This window comes from Mixophyes fleayi, chromosome 3, assembly GCF_038048845.1.
Source record: "Mixophyes fleayi isolate aMixFle1 chromosome 3, aMixFle1.hap1, whole genome shotgun sequence".
NCBI classification, from domain to species: domain Eukaryota; kingdom Metazoa; phylum Chordata; class Amphibia; order Anura; family Limnodynastidae; genus Mixophyes; species Mixophyes fleayi.
The window spans coordinates 222241585-222263397 of NC_134404.1; the positions used below are offsets into that span (position 1 = coordinate 222241585).

General features: G+C 41.5%; 1 protein-coding gene across 2 annotated transcripts in view; it reads right to left on the minus strand.

Annotated features, from left to right (window-relative positions):
• Positions 1-21813, minus strand: part of PEX7 (peroxisomal biogenesis factor 7) — a 199157-nt gene that overhangs the window by 106068 nt on the left and 71276 nt on the right. For both annotated transcript variants that reach the window (XM_075203152.1, XM_075203151.1), the window contains exon 6: positions 19248-19354. In XM_075203152.1, coding sequence (XP_075059253.1) covers positions 19248-19354 — 107 coding nt within the window. The remainder of the gene's footprint in view (positions 1-19247; positions 19355-21813) is intronic.

A 21813-nucleotide genomic window follows, 5' to 3' on the forward strand; every position in this document is an offset into this window, starting at 1 on the left:
CCACTTTTTTTCTACCACTGTTGTGTGGCAATGTTTACTAGATGTGCTATGAACTGCCGTGTGTTTGTGTCGTTGCTCTGTCACTTAGCATCCAGCCAGCTCGTTGCAGTCTTTGGCTGAAAGTGTATGAAAATAATATTGTGAGGTGGTCAAAATTGATTGGAAATGACTGGAAATTAGTGTTGTTGAGGTTAATAATAATGTAGGAATAAAAAATTATGTGATTTTACCATATTTTAGCAATTTTTTTTTTTAAACAAAAAAAACAGATCCAAAATTAAAACACGTGAGGGTAGTTTTGCCAAAACCAAAATACGAAGTTAATACATATCCAAAACCAAAACACGGGGGTCAGTGAATATCTCTAGTATTTAATTTCTCTCTCTGAGAGGTGTTCAACCTATGGAGTTTAGCATCTTTTTAAGTAACACATCATCAAAGAGTGATGTCATATACAAGACGGAATAATATTGGTGAAACTGCGTAGCAATATCATGTGCAGAGATTCATCTCTCCCTTGTGGATCAGTTTACAAAAGTAATATAATATCTTGTTTTTTGTCTGGACATGTGAGCTAAGAGCTTTCTGCTTTATTACCCCAATGGTAAAATATATTATCGTTATATGCATTTCTGATGTTAGCTTAATTCAACAAGAAAGTTTCAAGCAAGGATTTACTTTTTGTTATAGTTGTCTAAGGTAGACAACTAATAAGCTAAGAAATCTAATTTATTTAGTGTAAAGTGAAAATTTTAAAGGCGAAAGGAAAAATGTATTTGATATGGTAGTATTGGTAGTGCTTTCTCTTATGACCAGGCTTACACAAAATGTTCCTCATAAAAACCAGAGGGTCCCAGTGTTGCACCAGGTTTGGCAGGTCTACCCAAAGAGGGGTATAGCAAACCCACCATCTTTCATCTAGAAGTGGTGGTTAAGGTGGCCTCAGTAGACACCAGCCCTGTGTCATCAGTCATTGCACTTCAAAGTGGGCAGCATGGTGGCTTTGTGGTTAGCACTTCTGCCTCACAACACTGGGGTCATGAGTTTGATTCCCGACCATGGCCTTATCTGTGTGGAGTTTGTATGTTCCCCCCATATTTGCATGGGCTTCCTCCAGGTGCTCTGGTTTCCTCCCACAATCCAAAAATATACTAGTAGGTTAATTTGTCTTTAACATCTGCCCCTGTCCCAATGGAGCTTACAGTCCCTAATATACACACACAGAAAGACTAGGGTTAATTTGGTCTGCAGCAAATTAACCCTATTCTGTCTGTGTGTGTATATTAGGGACTCCAATGGGACAGGGATTGATGTTAAAGACAATTATTTGCTGTACAGCTGTGGAATTGGTAGCACTATATAAATAAAGGATAATGATAAAATATCCAAATAGAAATACACGACCAATGGGATCACAATCCCGCGATCAATTGATCAAAATAACACACAAGACCACAACATCTCTCAAGTCCAACACTGAGAAGCAAGGGAACAATCAGAGCATGAAAAGACAAACAGTGATGACCACAGATATAAGCTCCAGAGGATATAGAGCTCTTAAAACAGATGTACCGGTAGTTCAGGGAGAATGGTCACAAAAAGTAAAGGGTTTGCATACAAACATCTTATAAGCAAGAGCAGTGTGGTAAGCAATGCAGCACTTTCATCCTCGAATGCAGAACAAACATTTAAAGATCTTCTCGGACAATAACACCATAATGGTATTTTTAAACAGAGAAGGGGAAATTAAAGTAAGCCCAGAATGACAGAAATAACACTGATTTTAGCATGGACTCCGCAAATAGACCTTATCACATAAGGACAACTTTACTATTGTCCCATGGATCCCAAAGCATAGGAAAGAGACGCACTCGGGTTTGAAAAACATAATATCTCATTTTCCATCCAGAGATTCACACAAGATATAGGTAGTCATTTACAAACTAACTTGTTTCTCCTCCCCAACCTCATATGGTTTGAGGCTAGTCTTTGTCCAAACTGTGGGCCTGATTCATTAAGGATCTAAACTTGAGAAACTTCTTATTTCAGTCTCCTGGACAAAACCATGTTACAATGCAAGGGGTGAAAATTCTGTTTTGCATATAAGTTAAATACTTATTGTTTTTTCATGTAGCACACAAATACTTGATAGCTTATTTGTACACTGAAATTTAAAGTTGATATTTGTGTGCTACATGAAAAAAGAGTCAGTATTTAACTTATGTGCAAAACAAAACACTAATTTGCACCCCTTGCATTGTAACATGGTTTTGTCCAGGAGACTGAAATAAGAACTTTCTCAAGTTAAGATCCTTAATGAATTAGGCCCTGTGTGACTAGTTAAACCAGTATTTAGACAATAGAGATAGCCAAGATCTGTGCAGGGGCTCCACCCACAGGTGAGTAGTAAAACAGATTCTGTGTCCCACACACACTCTCTCTCTGCTGGTGGACTCAAAATGTATCAAATCTTTCCCCTATCCCTTTGAACACTGCATAATGGCTTCAATATGAGTAATGTATAATGTGTGCAGTGCGGGTAACATGTAAAGGCTATAATGTGGAGGTTTATAATAAGAGTTGTAAATAGTTTGTTGGGATTCGGTGATTTGGAATTGTTATGTAAAAGTTGTACATTTGTAGGAGTTATGAGGACATGGTTTAGCAGACACAATGTTGACTTTGCAATAAATATTGGAACACACCCTTCCCCTTCTACTTATTATGGCCATTATGTGGCCTACCTGATACTATGGTATACAGAGATAAAATACACTATGGCTAATATTCAGGTGGGTTTTAGCCTGTTAGACAATATGATATTCATAGTGAAAGATACTGTTCTGAGAGAAATAGATGATGCAACCGCTTTGCAGGAATTGGTCTGTAATAGATGCTGAATTGGGATGTAGTTGAACAATCAACAGTCAAAATATCTACACCAAAATGTTGATAGTTATAATGTCTAAGGGCGACAAAGTTAAAATGTCGACATGTAAAACGTGCAGAGGGTCATAAAATCTACAGTCAAAATATTGACACAAATAGACGTAAAATGACATTACATGGAAAAAAAACCCAGCAAGAAATGTAAAAAGACAAAACAAAAAACAAACATTCCCCTCCTCCAAAAACAGCTTAACCAACAAAACTGCTGCCAACAGAACGCGTGGGGTCCTACCAATTTTATTATTACCAGCACTAGGGTTTGCCAGCCTGGGCTGGTGGCACAATAGCAGGGAAACCCATAGCGTGGAGTCCCCCTGCCATAATGTCAAACCAGCACTAGGGCTACTCCCAACCACCTGAGGCAGTGGGTGTGGGATAATAATAATTTGATAGTAAAAATCCACTTTGTCCCTGGTACACTACAGGCCCCAGCATGCTCAGGCTGCCATTAAGAGTTTGGGCATAGCCATGGCTGACAGGAACCACATCCATCAGGGACCTGGAGTGCCCCAAGGAAAAAAATGTAAATAAAACACAGACACCAGTGTAAAAATACTTTAAATTTAAATAAAAACATACCTACACTACCCTCAGTCACCCTCTATTTCTCACCTAGATCCAGGGTCTTCATCTAAAATAAATCCAAGGATGCTTGGTTTGGCAACATAAAAAACCCTCATACATGACGTAACACTAGCTCCTAAGAGCTGTCGATGCAAATGAGCACTTACAGCAGTTCAGTCACATTTGTAACACAGGGATTTCCCTAACTTGAACTCAAGGCTTGAGTTCAAGTCGTTGGAAATCCCCATCCACATGTCGAACAAATACCCACATTTGCCCGACATCGTTCCATCGCTGATCGTGATTTTTAGGAAGTTTACAAAATCAAATCAACAGATACAATGTGTTTTAGTAAGATAAAACACGATGCTCACTCTTGTAATATCTTACCAAAAAGTTGTTTATTGTAGAATCTGCATGATAATTGCATCCGGTGGTAGTCAGCTTATCGATGCTGACTGCCCCGACGTCTTCACAGCGAACAGCTCTTTCTCGACCAGGCTCCAGGACGACTAATGTGACAACCGACTGCAAGGCATCGCGACGAATGAAGAAGCCGGCGAGACTTGATGACGTCACTTGCGACCGCAACGCTGTTATCGGTGCTGTTAAGGGGGTAATGTATGTATGCGGGTATAGACAATGTACAAAGCTTTGCAAAGTACATTGTCCATGCCCACATAATAACATTACCCCCTTAACAGCACCGTTAACACCGTCGCGGTCACCAGTGAAGCCATGAAGCCTCGCCGGCTTCTTCATTCGTCACAATGCCTTGCAGTCGGTTGTCACATCAGTCATCCTGGAGCCTGGTCGGGAAGGAGCCGTTCGCTGTGAAGACGTCAGGGTAAGTCTTGTCTGAATAATCATCATCATTATTCCGTACCCCACCCATTGCATCAGTGTGTACCTAGATTTCCAAGGTAAGTTTCTATTCTGCTTAATGATAAGCAATGTAATCGAGTTAACAATTGTACTAGGTAGTGAAGTTGTACTATGAGTAGTGGAGTATATGTACCGAAACAGCCGGGAATTGTAATGAATTCTGGGATACATGCAAAATGCACATACATATGTAATATACTTATACACAATTAGTAAGAAACTGGTCATATAAGTTAATGTACCTACACACAGATTGTTATATATCTTTAACTATTATACACTGATCAGCCAAAACATTAAAACCACTGACAAGTGAACTGAATAACATTGATGATCTTGTATTAATGGCATCTATCAAAGAATGGGATATATTAGGCAGCAAGTGAACAGTCAGTTCTAGAAGTTGAAGTGTTGGAAGCAGGAAAATGGTCAAGTGTAAGGATCTTAGCGATTTTGAGAAGGGAGAAATTGTGATGATTAGACGACTAGGTCAAAGCATCTTCAAAATGGCAGGACTTGTAGGGTATTCCCGGTATGCAATGGTTAGTATCTACCAAAAGTGGTCCAAGGAAGGACAACTGGTGAACCAGCGACAGGGTCACGACGCTCAAGGCTCATTGATGTGCAGAGGGAGCAAAGGCTAGCCTGTCTGGTAAAATCCCACAAACTGCTGAAAAAGTAAATGCTGGCTATGATAGAAAGGTTCAGAACACACAGTGCATCGCAACTTGTTTTGGTGGCAAGAGGAGGACCAATACAATATTAGGCAGGTGGTTTTAACGTTGTGGTTGATCGGTGTATGTACCATGTGTAAGATTGTTACTGAAATTATATTGTTACATTATTGTATAAGATTCTATTACATACATGTATATCTGTGTTATGAGTATGCATTTTATACTGCCTTGAAACATGAAAAATTATATAAAGAATTTGAAAGTGCCTTCTGAGGAAAAGTGTAAAAGGTTATGCTTATGTAACAAGTGCATCTGAAGATAGTGTACGAAAATAGCACGTACAATGATATGGTTGATATACACCATCTTTCCTTTTTCAGGGTTAGAGTCCAAACTATGTATTCCCTCCAATAGTCCTCATAGCTGAGCACGGTGGCTTTGTGGTTAGCACTTCTCCCTCACAGCACTGGGGTCATGAGTTTGATTCCCAACCATGGCCTTATCTGTGTAGAGTTTGTATGTTTTCCCTGTGTTTGTGTGGGTTTCCTCCAAGTGCTCCGGTTTCCTCCCACTATCCAAAAACATACTAGTAGATTAATTGGATGCAAACAAATTGACCCTAGTCTGTTTGTGTTTTAGGGAATTTAGACTGTAAGCTCCAATGGGGTAGGGACTGATATGAGTGAGTTCTCTATACAGTGCTGCAGAATTAGTGACGTTATATAAATAGCTGATGATACCTCACACATTGAGAAAAATAAAAAAAGTGGGAGTGCAAGTGATATCAATATGTCCATAACTAGCCCTGGTGGCACCGATTCATTTAGGCATGAGAAATGTGCCTAGAACAGCCATGGCTTCTGTCTCATCATCCAGATCTGCTACAGTAAGGGCCCATATATCATCCAAACACCAAAGCCGTTTCCTTGAGGGCCTGAAAATTGAACAGTCAATACTCATGAAGAAAGGAGTCTTATACAAAATAGTTGAAGCATTAATATGATAAAGGAAAAAATCTTTAAATGGGTACTACAGAGTTTGGAGTACATTTATAAATTGGTGCAGGGCCAGAATGAATAACCCTGTGGTGCAAATATACTCTGAGTACTGATCCTACAGTAAGGATTACAAAAGAGTTTGGAATGCTGTTTCTGGACAAAATCCCTTTGAACCATCATCTCAAATGATTTACACTCAAGGTCTTATTTTTGGTGGCAATCTCATCTACTTGTGGAATAAAGAACATACTTGCCTACTTTTGAAGGCAGCTGTCCAGGAGGGGGTCTGTCGAGGGGGGCGTGGCCACGCATGGTGCGCCATTAGGCTCTGCCCCCTGTCAAGCTTAGGTAATTTTAGCCAATCGCAGAAGGGGGCGAGGCCGCAAAGGTGCATTTAGCCCAGCCCCCACCATCTTCAACAACGGCGACAGCTGGATCCGGGATTTTTCCCTGCTCTCTCGGGAGTCCGGGAGAACTCCCAAAAATTCGTGAGTCTCCCAGACATTCCGGGAGAGTAGGCAACTATGGTAAAGAACCATTCCTTAACATATACAATGATAAGGAAATAATGCGGCAAACCCAGGTTTTTTACTTAAAGTTGTATCAACTTACCATATAAACCAGGAAATTGTGCTCATAGTTTTCTTTCGTTACAGAAAAGGTGAAAGAGAAAGATTACACACTAGACTTGGTGAGAGCAATCTTAGCGTATATAGTGTAATGTATATTTCAGCGTAATATAGAAAAACAGATCAGCTATTTGTAATCCCGGAAGATCCACACCAAGCTATCAAAAGACAACTTAGCAATATGGTTTCCGACAAGTAGTAGTACGGGCCTATGAGGAAGAAACCTGGTACCAAAAAAATATTGAGCACACACTCAAATAGGGCAGTGGTGACTCATGGACACACAGAGCTCAGGCTTCGGCAAATAACTAATGCAGACTGCAGGCTTGACCTAGGTACAGACAAACAATTTGGAATTGTTTTTATATGCAGGATTTCTAAATTGGAGATTATTCATTTCTAACCCATCACAGGATAATGCTTGGGTACATCTCATCAGTAAGTGCTGCCAAGGAGTAGGAAGGAGGAATAAGCAAACTACACTTACCAATAATTAATCTTCCTTAAAATATTCTATGGCAGCCCTAATATTTCCTCCCATGTTGTAGATGAATATATTATTTTTTTTTTTTTACTTCAATAAATTTTTATTGGGTTTTTTAAAGTTAAATGGGGTACAGAAAAAAGAAGGGTAACAAGCACAGTTGAAGGGACAAACGAAAGGGTAACAAAAGGGGGGGGGGCCAACACGCAGGGGGGGGGGGGGGAGTCACTCAATTGAAACAGCGATCTTATAACATGCACGTTACTTTAAGAAGCAGAAATAAAATATACACATTGGTCTTTCTCATAATACACCACATGGGGACATATTAGTACCTAGGTAGCTCCAATGACACACAGGCAGAACCTATTCATTAGGTTGGGGATCCTCTATGAGCGCTGTTGGGGAGGGAGGGGGTGAAATACTTGAGGCTACTCGTGCTCTGCCGGAGCCCTCTGTAACATATTCGTGCCAGCTAAACCATTTGAAAATTGGATTGGAGGCGGATGACGTATAGGGCACATCCGTTGTTTCCATTTCGAAACTATACTGGATCTTAGACACGACCTTAGCGATGCTGGGGGGGAGCAGGGGACTTCCAGTTCTGAGCTATTGCTGCTCTAGCAGCTATTAGTATGTGTCCTAATACATAGCGCTTATAGCTAGGGATCACAGACTGGTATATATGCAAGAGGGCTTCCTCCGGGTCAAGAGTGACAGAAACTCGCAGGACCTCCAAAATCAAAGCGGATACCGCGCCCCAGAACGCCTGGATCACCGGGCATGTCCAAAAGACATGATAAACATCTGCTATCTGACCACATTGACGCCAGCAGAGTTTAGACTGATTTGGCCATATCTTATGAAGGCGATCCGGGGTGAGGTAGAGCCGATTGAGGAGCTTAACATGCATTTCGGTATCTTTTCCCACTGCTGGAGGGAGAGAGTCATACCAATATCTGCTTCCCAACGTGCTTGGGTTGGAGTCTTGTAGGCTGGGACCAGGGACTGGGAATAACGGTACCAGAATGTTATTCCTCCCCTACCACCCGCCTTTGTTAATCTATTTAGAACCTGAGCTGGTAATGTGGACAAAGCATGGGGGGTCCTGGAGGCTGCCCCCACCCAGTGTCTAATTCTCATATATTTAAACAACTCAGACTGAGGCAGATTGTATTTGTTCCTAAGCACGTCGAAGGGGAGGAAAGGGGTCTGCGCAAACATATCCGCCAGTGAGACTATCCCTCTATTTTTCCATACAGTAATATTAATATCCGGCATGAGTTTCGACAATGCTTGGAGGGAGAGATTACGGGAAGGGAGTACAATGTCCTTGTGTGACCCAATAAATTTATCCCATACACGTAAGGCATCCGAGATGGAGAGCAATTTACGGGCCCCTGGTGGGCGGTCCGACCTAGGAATCCAAAGGAGATCCAGCAAGGGGAATCCTACATATAAAGCCCTCTCAATATCAACCCACAGCTTAGCTGCATGAGGTAGCGACCAATCTCGGAGGCAGCTCAAAACACAAGCATCTTGGTAAAGCGTTAAGCTGGGAAGCAATAAGCCGCCTCTTGACTTAAAGACATACGTTTGTATGTAAGGAGGGGGCGTTTCTGCCTCCAGACATATGACATCATCAGAGTGTGGAACCTATCCATCATTCGTTTTGGTATGATATAGGGTATGGTACGGAAGATATACATAAGTTTTGGTAGCAACATCATCTTAAAAGCCGCTATGCGCCCTAGCCAAGAGATCTCATAGTCAATCCAATTCTTAGCCAGTGAGGAGAGGTGAAGATAAATCGGGGAAAAATTAACTTCAAACACCGCAGATAAATTTGCCGGAATATGAATACCTAAATATGATAGGGAGTCTTTAACCCACACAAAAGGAAATTTCTTTTGTAAGTTTGAAAGGGAAGATTGTGGTATATTAATGGGAAGGGCTTCGGATTTTGTGATGTTTAATTTATAAAATGAAGCTTCGCTAAACCGGTCTAGAATATGCTTAAGAATTATCAGCGAGGTCTCCGGGCTGGTTACAAACAGAAGGACATCATCAGCAAATAGGCATACCTTCTGTCTATGTGGATGGATGTCAATACCTGGGAAGTTATCCGCCTGGCGGATTGTGTGGGCCAGGGGTTCTATAGCCAAGACGTACATTAAAGGGGAAAGGGGGCACCCCTGCCTCGTGCCATTAGTGATGGGAAATGAGGATGATAGGAAACCGTTGCTGAAGACTTTAGCGGAGGGGCCTTGATATAGGGCTAGTATGGAGTGAAGCACAAAACCTCCTTCATGTACTTCCAATGAAGTCTATCAAAGGCCTTTTCTGCGTCTAAAGAGAGCAGAATAACTTCCTCCGAGAACCCAGAGAGGAGGTCCACGGCATTTAATATGCGTTGAGTGTTATCCGAGGCCTGGCGACCTACTACAAAGCCTACCTGGTCCGGATGTATCAGTTGTGGTAAGAGGGGATTCAGACGGTCGGCAAGCAATCTAGCGTATATTTTCAGGTCTGTATTGAGCAATGCTATTGGTCTATAGTTCTTACAGTCTGAGTGGTCATTACCCAGTTTCGGTATAGTAATAATCTGTGCTTCCAACATCTCTGTTGGGAAGCACCCACCCTCTGAAACGCTATTATACAGGTTAGTAAGGAGAGGGGAGACTTCGGTCCCGAAGACACTATAGAATGCATTAATGAAACCATCCGGGCCAGGAGTCTTGTCTTTTGGGAGGGATTTAATGATTCCCTCAACCTCTCCCTGGGTCCAGGGAAGATTAAGCAATTGTAAGCTAACAGCGTCTAACACAGGAAGGTCTAAGTGTTGGAGGAATGGGAAATGGAGGCCTCAGATGGTTTATAAACATCATCGTCATCCTGGAGGTTATAGAGTTTAGAGTAGAATTTGGCAAACTGGTTAGCTATGGCCTCTGGGTTATATATCTTGTTACCTCTAGGACCGTGCAGTACTTTAATGCGATTCCTAGCTTGCTTGCCTCTTAATTTTCGGGCTAGGAGACGGCTGGCCCTATTACCCATTGTATAGAATTTTTGTCTCAACTTGAGTAAAGAGGATTTCATACGAGATATGAAAATATTATTTAGCCGTTTCCTCACCTCATTTATTTCTCTTTGTAAGGTTTTAGATGGGCGTGTTTGGTTTTGGAGGTCTAATCTCACTAAGTCAGACTCGAGTGTTCGTTGGCGTAGGAGGTATTGCCTCTTTAAGCGGGCCCCAATTTGGATAGCGGCACCCCTAACAACCGCCTTCAGGGCACACCAATGTGTCGAAAGGGAAGTGTCAGCTGGGTTGTTTAACTGAATATATTGTGACAATGCTTCCGAGAGAGCAGTCCTAGCCTCCAGTGAAGTGAGTAGGTAGGCCGGCATACGCCAAGGTCTTGGAGGAGCTCTGGCAATACATAAACTCCAGGACCATTCGATCGGGGCATGATCAGACCACGTGATAGGGAGGATATTGATGGAGTCAGTATGCTGGAGTGTCCACTTATCCGACAAAATCATGTCTATTCTAGAGTAGGTGTTGTGGACCATTGAGTGAAAGGTATATTCTCGAGCACCCGGACACTGCACGTGCCAAATATCGTAATGGTCGTATTCCGCTAAGAGCTTCCGGAGAGCAGTGGAGGGGCCAAGGGTAGGGTCAGGACCGGATGACCTCTGAGGCCTGGACTTATCAACCTTCGGGTCCAAAGTCAAATTAAAGTCTCCCAATAACACCAAGTGGCCCTTTTGGACTTTTTGTACCTCCTCACACAAGGCCTTCAGGAAGGGAATTTGCCGGGAGTTTGGCGCATATGAAACTATAGTTATTGGCTTGTCCTCTAGGAGGCCTGTCAGGATGATGTACCTCCCTGACTTATCTTCTAGTTTTAAATGGAGTTGGAAGTGTACGCGGGCGCTAAAGAGAACAGCAACTCCATTTCTTTTAAAGGGGCCATTTGCAAAGTAACCTAACGAAAATCTCGAGTCCCTCAACTGCGTTGGGGCATGGGAGGAGAAATGGGTTTCTTGGAGAGCCACAACGTCTGCTTTTTGTTTATGAAATGTGGTGAGCGCTAGGCGCCGTTTGTTAGGGGAGTTAAGACCTTTAGTGTTTAAAGTATAGAACTTAACCATAATCTAGAGAGTCATGGTGTAGCGATGTACTGAACGAGAGTAAGTATTGCATTAGAGATTTAGTTCTGGAGTCACTGAGAAGAAGGAGGGGATTAAAAGGGGGGGAGAAGGGAACAAAGGGAATAGTAGTGGGATGGACTGACCCGAGGAACTGGGTCAGAGTATTTGCCACATGGGTAAGAGTGTGACAAATTATTTAACATGTGGGGGGTCGTTGGAACAAGTTCCCACCCGCGGTACACCCAAAAAAAAAAAAAAAAGGGAACAGCAAGAGGAGTTATAAATAGCATTACAACATTACAACAACCACTAAAAAAGATTTAGCACAACCTCAATGGGGCGCAACCACCTCCTTGGCCCCCATGGAAGCAGTCCAATTCTGACCCATCCCCCCAGCGAGAGGACCAGCCTCCCGCGAGCGGGCGGGCCACCACTGGGCCAACTGGCCCTGGGCACAAGACTAAGCTTCTACCCCCATGGGTACCCCGGCAGCTACCTCCCAGACTCATTAAACTTGATAGAACATATCTTAGTCAAACGAAATTGCTGATATTACTTATGGTTATACTTATCAAATCAGGATTAGGTCCCATGAGACTTCAACATAGGAAATAGGAATGCAACTCAGTCTCTGGAAACCTGGGATCATTCGGCCTGTGGAGGGGGCCTGGCTGCAGAAGATCCAGACGGTGTGGAGATACGCCACTCCTCCAACAGCTTGGTGCCTGCCTCCACGGAGGAGATAACATAAATAGAGTCTTAGTAGCGAACCAGCAATTTCAACGGGAAACCCCATTTGTAGGTTATGTTGTTGGCCCTCAGAGCTGTCGTGATTGATTGTAGACTTCGTCTTTGGTTAATGTTGGTAAGTGAGAGGTCCTGGAAAAGCTGAAGATCTCCGAGGGATGCCTCACTGCTAGGATCCCGAGAAGCTCTAAGGATCGCTTCTTTGACATGATAGAAGTGGACCCTAAGCAGAGTGTCTCTTGGGACATTTCCTGGAGCAGTACGTGGGCGTGGGAGGTGATGTATACGATCTAGCAAAAAGTCTTTAGCGTCCACCGAAGGTAGAAGTCTGCTGAATAGGGAAACATCATAGCTCTGAAGATCAGCATTTGCAATAGATTCCGGTATGCCCCTTATCTTAATGTTATTTCTGCGAGAGCGATCCTCCAGATCTGCGACCTTTTCTCTTAGAGACATGACTTCGCTTTGCAGGGAGTTATGCGAAGAGCTAAGAGCGTTGTGTGAGGAATAGAGGTCGTTATGCGAAGAGATCAGTTCTCCCATCTTCGTCTCCAGATGGTCTGTTCGATCTCCCAGTTCCGTCACATCAGTTTTCAAACCGCCGATCGCTGCCTTCACCTCAGAGGTCAGGTCCGCCCTTAGTGCAGTCAGCATCTGATGTAAGGCACGAACTGTTAGTGGTGCATCTGGGGCTGTGTCAGGGCCCTGGTCAGGCAGCGCAGCGCTCAGTACGGACGCTGCCGGCTCTGATGTCTGTCGTGGCGGAGACAAGCCTTTTGATGTAGAAGGCGAGGTCGTTATCGATTTCGGTTGAAATTTGATCGGAGGGGCCAAAGCAGTAGTAGTAGGTTTAAGCTTTTTAGGAGGCATGATTACCCAGGCACAGCCTCAGGACCTCAAGATCTGTAGATAAATTTTGCGTTGATGGAGTCTCAAGAGGGTACCCCGCGGGTGGGAAGGTGTTGTAACACTTCAAAAGGCCTCCATTGGACTACACAACCCTGTCAGGGTCATAGGGGGGAGTATCTTGTAACAGAGGAACCTCACTATCCAGCTCGGCCTGTGCTCTGTCTGCAGCCAAAGGGGAGAGACGGGCTGAGGTGGCACTCCTATTGCCTCAATCTTTACCAGGCACTCCTTGATGGTGTAGGAGAAAGGAGGTTGGACAGGCAGTTACCTTAGTGGCTCCTTAACTCTCAGCAGCAGTGTTGCCAACTCACACTTGATCAGCGCCACTGAATATGGTGCCTGGGTTGCCAATTCCTGATGCACGTGGGTCTCCTGGTCTTTCTGTATTGCAACTCACTGACCGTGTTTCGCGTAGCCCCGCCCCCACCGGAAGTGCTGCCTCTGTGGGTTCTAGAGAACTGGGTGTCGGGGATCCATGACCGGAAGTAGGCCGCAGCGGGCCAATGTTCAGTGGAATGCACGATTAGGAGGATGGGCGGTCCGGGCGGCAGGAGGGGACCTCCGCGGCCGGCTGATTATAGGGAGGCCCGGCAGGGATGTCAGCTCAAGTGAGGTCAGGTATGTCGCGGGTCCCGTGCGCTGCGCTTTTCTGGGTGCAGGTCTTTTGGAGAGACTCTAGGCAGTTCTTCCAGCGGGGACAGATGAGCTATTGGTAAGCCGGGAAGGTGGAATCTCCGGCAAAGATAGCCCGATGTAGGGAGCTCCTGTATAAAGCTGCCAGCTAGGATGGCGTCCAGACCACGCCAAATATTTTCTTTTTAAGAGGCCGCTTGGCAAGCTATGGAAGGAGGAGTCACATTACATAACTTCCAATGTTTTTTTTGCCTCTACTCGGATGAATAAGGGGCAACCTGTCAATAAGGGCAGCCATGGAGTATTTCAAGGAAAATAAATTATCGGTCAGTATAAGTTGCTTATTTTTTATATTAAGGATATATTACTATAAACAGAAAGTGTTTAAGAATATGGAAATATGGTTTGTATTATATCTGTTAAAACATTACAATGTTTTGAAAAGGAACATTGACAAGTTTCAATTGATAGATTACAGACTCCACATAATGTGATTAAGTTACAGAACATTCTGATATTACAGAGTAGTTGTTGACAGAATGGCCAAAGAGACTCGCTGTTACTGGATTTGACTGATATCCAGGGATTGTTGTTTTAGCCATAGGGAAATTAAGGTTAAAGACAAGAGACAGATACATTTTCTGATCTCACCGAAATAATAAAATAGTTTAATTATGTGATTATGAGTTAAATAGAGGTGTATAAGTTGTAAAGCTGAGGAAGCAGTTTTGAGGTGAAGATGTCTTGTCTTCAAAAAATATATTGGCTGTGCTACAGGGACTCCCTGCAATGTGACGAATAAGTCAGCTGCTTCCACTTACTCTTATTCTCTGCTTAAAGGGAATAAGATTTTGGGAGCAGTAGGCTGTGGGTCACAAGTGACGGCTCAGCAGATCACTGGTAACAGCTCAGCGGACCAATGGTTGCCCATGGGCAGCTTGCTACATACCACTGGCCTAAGTGTTTTTCTTTGGCACATTAGCACTTCAAAGATGTGAGAAGTTAAAAGCCAAGGAGACAGGACATCAGACAGAAATGCCTACTACATACAAACAGTCCTTTCGGAATTCAGACCTAAAGAAGGGAGGTCAAATCAGAAGACTCTACAATAACTGTTATCAGGATGAGCCCCCATTAACACCAGCATGGAGTAGAATAGCACAATAAGTAGGAGTATGAATCCACTGTATCACATATCAGAGGGTGTTGGGTATTGTAAGAAATTAATAGAAAATAGAGTTCATTAGTATGCCAGAGGGCAAACTTTATTCGATCCAGGATAAAGTTTCAACCATTCATCATCCCGAATAGAACTGGCAGTCTTGTAAAACAGTCTGTAATCTATAAGAAGGTTTCACACAATTTCACTTGTTCCTGCAGTTCAAGGAGGCACAGGTTTTTGATTCAAGACACTTCGGCATCAGAAAGTCATCAGGAGCCTTTTGCACAGTTCTAGAGTGGAAGAGGTTCAACAAGTTTGTCCGCTGTGAATCCATTCCGTGCAACCATCAACTAAGGGATTTTTTTTCTCATGTTCATAGACCATCTGGATGCGTATTTTTCATATGCCTGTTGCATTTCTTCACAGGAAATCCATCAGGTTCTGGGTAGTCACTTTCAGTTTACCTGCATACCCTTCAGGCTGGCCACATCTGCTAATGGACAGTTCAAAACACCCTGTCAATAGCATAACAGATCAGCCTTTCTACAAAAGCATGCTGGATTGTGAACGAGGCAAAAAGAAATCTCATTCCATTACAACAGATTGTTGGGGGACCCAGATAAAAACCAGCCAGATCTCCTTAACCAAGGCCCAATTCTTCATTCAATGCATAGTGGCTAGCTTTAATGGTATGAATATTAAGCGTGAACTACTCAGGAATGAAGGCATCTCAGAGCATAAGTGACTGCTTTGGGTGGGATATTAGATACCAATTTAGCCTTATTAGGACTCATTATTCGCTTTTTCCAGGCAGTGAAGAGGATCATATTTCTAACGGATACATTGTGAATCCATGGGATCACAATTTAGTGCTCAACACTCTAATGTCGGACCCTTTTGAAACACTACAAGGATTTTCTTGGTGTTGGGTAACACTAACGTGATGTTCTTAATGGCAATTACTCCTGCTTGCACAGTTGGAGAATTATAAGCACTGTGGTGCAAGGAGCCATTTCTGAATGTCTTTGCAGATATGTTGGTACTTTATCCTCCACTGATGCTCAGTTTGGTTGACATGTTCTCACCTTAGCCACTAAATAAATTCAGGACCCTCCCTACTGCATTGCCTGGGTGCATCCCATTGTAATGGCTGCCATGGGGGATTGCAGAGTGAAAATGTGAATTATGCTTACCGTTAATTGCTTTTCCTCAAAATATTCCACGGCAGCTTAGTTTCCCATTCATGCTTATTATGTTTATATTTTTTAGAGAAAGCTTGTTAAGGAACTCAGACATTGGGGGAAGAGTTGGAGCTCCCTTATAAACCATACAGGGGGGGGGTCTTTTTTTCACCAGGCTCTACCTAAAATGGAAAGGGATTATATCCCTTTAAATTGAGTATTTAGAGGAAAAGAAATTGAGTAAGCATAATTCGCATTTATTGTTGGTACAATGAGTGACAAACAAAAGGGGCATTAGTTTAAGTAAGAAGCAGTGTGTATGTTGATTAAAAAGTGTTCTGTTTGATAAGAATTGGTACTATCATTTGTTCTTAAGCTTGGATTGGAAAAATACTATCAAACATCAGCTTCTGATAGGTCATGAGTGTTTCAACAAAGCATATATCCCTAGTTATGACTTTGGACAATATATTTAAAAAAAACTACCTGTTTATCATCTTATTTGCAACACAAACAAAAATAAAACATTTGACTTTCAAAGCATCAATTGCAGATAATCAACTCTTATAGAAACATCAGACAAGTTGTTACAGCGACTGGAAATTCTTACGAGACTTTTGACTTTTAAAAAACGATGACGCTTTTATCTGTAGATGTCATTTCAAAATAAAAACATGACGGGATAGATGTATGGACACTTAAGGATATGGATGCTTTGGTATTATTATGTGCATGTTTTATTTTTTCCTACTTGTAATGCTACATGGTTTGATAATGATTGCCTTAAAATGGCAAAAATACTCAAAGGTAATTTAAATTACAATGTAAGGTGTATGTCTACATTCCTGTTCATACAGAAGGAGAGCTTTCAATGGTAATAGATTCAAATCTTGTTAAATAGAGTAAGGACAGGTATTTGAGTATTATGAAGGGAACAGTGCTGAAATGCTTATAAGTTTGCCTCTACAAGATTGGTATGAAAGTTGATATTTCAAGAAATGTTCTGCCTGATACACAACATACTCTTCCTTTACCTGAAAGAGAAATCAGAAATTCTTAGAAAAGGTATTTGACTAGTAAAGTTGAAGGAGTATTTGGCATAGTGTGTCTATCCATGTAAGGGATAAATTATTTATCAAAACTTTTGGATAAAATAGTTTATGAATAGAGCCTAACTTTAGAAGAGATAACTGAAGAAATTAGGATAATACGGTTGATAACAAAGTTCAAGATAATGCAAGGCTTACTGGTAGTGCCTTGCATACCGCTATGTTTATATGCCATAATTATGGGTGACAAATGTTGCATCTCACTGTTTGATGTTACAAATAACTTTCAGGCACAATATAAAATTGTTGTTTTTTTTAAAGTATTTTCTACTCAATCGTAAATACAGGAGGCGTGCTAGACTATGCACCTAAAATGTGAACCGTAGTTCACCCATTTTTATTTTATTGATTAATAATTGTAATGTAATTTTAAATGTACCAAATTAAATGTACTTTATTCAGAATTTTGAAAGAAATTGCTTAGAAGTAGAAAAAAACAGGAACTGTTTAAGATACCCCAGGACTAGTTTATTTCCACCGAAAGGACAAACCACCAACAGATGATTAATTAGAACATGTTTTTAAGCAGGAAAACCAAAAGTTATCTCTGTAAGGTACATGATACTTTGGTTATGTCTGATCATCTCATATAAGAATGAGCTCATAATGTAATTATGTTAATCAAAGTATTTTTGCATTGAAAAGTATAATGTTTGTGTATAAAAACCTTGGATTGTAATCTGTTGATCAAAAAGGACAGAAACATCAATAAACATCCAAGTTGCATATAATGAAGTGCTAAGCGGTAATTCTCATTCTGATTTGCTTTACTGTGTGTCTTGGAAATAGAGCTGTGCAAAGACTACTGACATGATACACTTTTGATGAAAGTCAGTCCCAAGTATCTAAGACATGTATATTAATAAGCAAATCGGCTGGAATTCATAATGGTGGTGGTGTCTTTCGGGACTTCAATACATCTATTTGCCGACTCTCTGAGCTAATTTCAACCACCCAAAAAATGACTTCTATAAAGCACATAAAAATTCACCTCATTGCCCCTTTCTCAACCATTACTCCCACAAACTCAACTAGCACTGACCTTAACCTACAATATTTGAAAGGAGGAATCTCTACATTGTTTAAATTCCACATAGTTCCTTACTGCATCCAAGTATGAGTTTGCAGAGCAGTGACCTCTGCATGGGATATATTTTTGGCGCTATTAAAGTGACAATTACCCATGTCTTGCATTGCTAAACTTAACTATAATTTTGTTATGGAAATAGTGCAGTTCAAATGCTTTGTTTCTTTATCAACTAAAAAATGAATCCCCCCCCCATATGTTGATCTAGGGTACTGACCTCAACAAGGTTCCCCTGACCTGACAGTATTATCATTGCTTTAAATGATAAATACTCAAACTCCATGGTAAATGAACCATAGTCTAGAGTTCTTGGGATCACAGCAAATTGTGTGTATATGAAAATAAGATGTGATACTCCTCTGATTATTATTATAATTTATTTATATGGCACCACAAGGTTTCCGCAGCACTGTAAACAATACAAACAATAGACCATACAGGAAAAACAGTACAGAACATTAAACGGGTAATAGCATTAATTCAGAGGCTCCAGGCAAAGCAATTATAGTAAAGTTGGAGCAGAAGAGTAGGTAAAAAGACAGGAGGGAAGAGGGCCCTGCTCATAAGAGCTTACATCCTAAAGGGAGGGCAAACAGACGGTTGGCACACAGGGAGTCATAAGAGGTGAACAAGCGCAGAAGGAGCGAGGAGATGAAAGTGAGCATGGAGAGAGGAGCAAGATGATGAGAGCGAGCATGGAGAGAGGTTTATAAATTATGTTCACTGTCTTCCCCCTTCACCTGTCCCCATCCCCTTTCCATCTTCTATATCACCTAATATTTTCCCTCAATTTGTAAAAAACACTGGGAAAAAAACATGAAATGTTAAAATGTTCATCTCAAAATCCACAGGACATAATATAAATAATAAGGGTTATCACAATAATCCTGGAAAGTATGAAGGATTTCAATAATGGAAGGCAAAGGGTAAACAGCTGTTGGCTATAAAGAAAGCCCTTGATCAAGACATGATTCCTTGATGCTATTTCAATGTACCATTAGACTGCAATCCCTACAATATTATAAGAGACTATTGCTAAAGACCTGTGACTCATTGATTAACACACACAACTTACCTGGTCATATTTGCACCAATCACAACTTAAAATCTCTGCTTGATGAGCTGGGATGACTAGTTTAGATACAGGTGTTTTCACATCCCATATCCTCAAAGTCTGGTCTCCTAAAAGCAGAGGAACATAGTTAGGTGAGAAACAGTACACTTGAAAGGGTAAAAAAAAATTATAAGAAAAATTGATGGATAACAGAGATCATGTATTAGTGAGTCATCGCATTGTCATTACATTGCATGAGTCATTACATTGAGGAAATCCATATAAGTAGTACCCTTAATCTAAATGCGTATGGTTGGCAGATCAGTGAGAACCTCCAAACCACAACATCACACACTCCTTTTAAATATAAAACTGTACTTAAATAAGCTCCATGGCAGGCCTGCTTAGCTGATATTTGCAGACTAGTCAAAAACAAATAATGCCAGTTTGATTTGACTTAATGCAGAACATTAAAGGAGAACTCCATTTTTTAAAACAATGTCTTGCCTGAAAGCTCCCTTTGCTAACAAGCAGATTCCAGAAATACTCCTCTCATTCTTCCCACTTGGGTCTCAATTTACAGCCTGGAGAATTTTAATTCTGCCCTCATGTGAACAAAGATGATTTGCCAAGTGCTGACAGTCGCTGAATAAGCTTCAATCCTGCCAGATTCAACATTCTCCAGATGGTTTCACCATTTAAAGTACAGAATTGTGGCACTACAAGTGCCCATGTGCATGCTGACACTTATAGTGCCACAAGTATGTAATTTTAATGGTATCCCCATCTTAAAATTGTAAGTGTTGCCATATTATAAAAATATAAATATTGCCCTACTGTTGATGAAATAATAAGCCACGGGAATAAAAAAAAAAAAAAAAAAAAACAATATATATATTTTATTTTTTTTTTTAAAAAAAAAAACACATTTACATTTAATTTATAATTACATTTGGCCCAATAATTTATTCTAAAAATAAATTGCCCCTTGTAAGAAAATTCATAATCATTTTTCCTCCTCTACAACAAAAAAATTGAGAATTATACTCACCATTAATTTCCTTTCCTTGAGATACTCCATGGCACCCCTTATAATGGGTTAATACCCTGATCAGCAAGTGTAGACAGGAAGAATTTTACCCCAACTGGTCCCTATATAAGGCAGCTCCTCCTCTTGCTCAATATCTTTCGTAACATCCCAAGCCGTCCAATAAAATAACTATCAGAACAAGGGTGGAAAAATATAGGGCTGCCATGGAGTATCTCAAGGAAAGGAAATAACGGTGAGTATAAATCTCAATTTTCCTTTCCCTACTCCATGGCAGCCCTTACAATGGGATATACCAAAGCAATACAATAATCGGGAGGGCAATAAAACCAACACTTAATAAGGTCAAACAGAAAATTTATTCACAGCGCTTGCTGGAGAATCTTTCTCCCAAACTGCGTCTCATTAGAGACTGAAACATCAAGAAGATAATGCTTAGAAAAAGTGTGCCTCGACGACCATCCGGCTGCCTTACAGATGTCGGTTGCCGACGCATGGGTTCTATGTGTCCAGGAGGTCGTTTCCGCCCTAGTTGAATGCGCCTTCAGTATCCTAGGTACTTCACGCCCTTTGCCCCTGTAGGCCTGTGCAATCACTTCTCTGATCCACTTTGCAGATGTGGGTTTGGATGGGGTATGTCCTTTGCGAGGACCTTCAGGAAGTACAAATAGTTGCTTTGTCTTGATAATGTAAGTAGATATAGCTTTCACCACATCTAGAGTATGAAGACGTGTTTCGTCACTATTAGTGGCATGAGGGTAGAGATGGCAGAATCAATCCTTGATTGATGTGGTAGGAAGATACAACCTTGGGTAGATAATCCGATTCGTACTCAAAATTACTTTATCTTCATAGATATTCAGAAAGGGTTCTTAACACCATAATGCATGTATGTCCCCTATTCGACAAGCCGAAGTGATTGCCACCAGAAAGAGCAGCTTCAGAGTGAGTCACCTGAGAGATATGTCTTGCAAAAGTTCAAAAGGATAAGTTGTTAAGGTATCCATGGCAATATAAAGGACCCAAGGGGCTAAAAATGGTTTCAGTCTCGGTCATAACCTCTTCAATGTTTGAAAAAACAGGAAGATGAGACCTTGAGATAATAGCTTGATATCAAGAAGGATGCTAAGAGCAGATACTTGCACCTTTACCATAGCGGGTGCTAGTCCTTTAACAAAACCATATTTGAGAAACTCTAGCACATCCGGCACACTAGCAGACAGGTGATCCCTCGCCATGTCCCCTGCCCAACAAATGCATTTGTTCCAAATTCTGTAATAAATCATAGAGGAATTATTTTCCTGGCCTGAATTAGAATGTCTATTACTTATTTAGAGACACCTTTGGATTTCAGTAATCGCTGCTCAGTCTCCACGTCATTAAACCAAGGGAGTCTGGATTTGGATGTACAACTAGACCCTGATGTATGAGATCTGGCCTGACCGGCAATGGCCATGGATGTTCCAGCAACATTCTTCGTGCTACAGCTAACCAAGGGCGTGGCGGCCACGCCGGGACGACTACTCTCACCTCCACCTT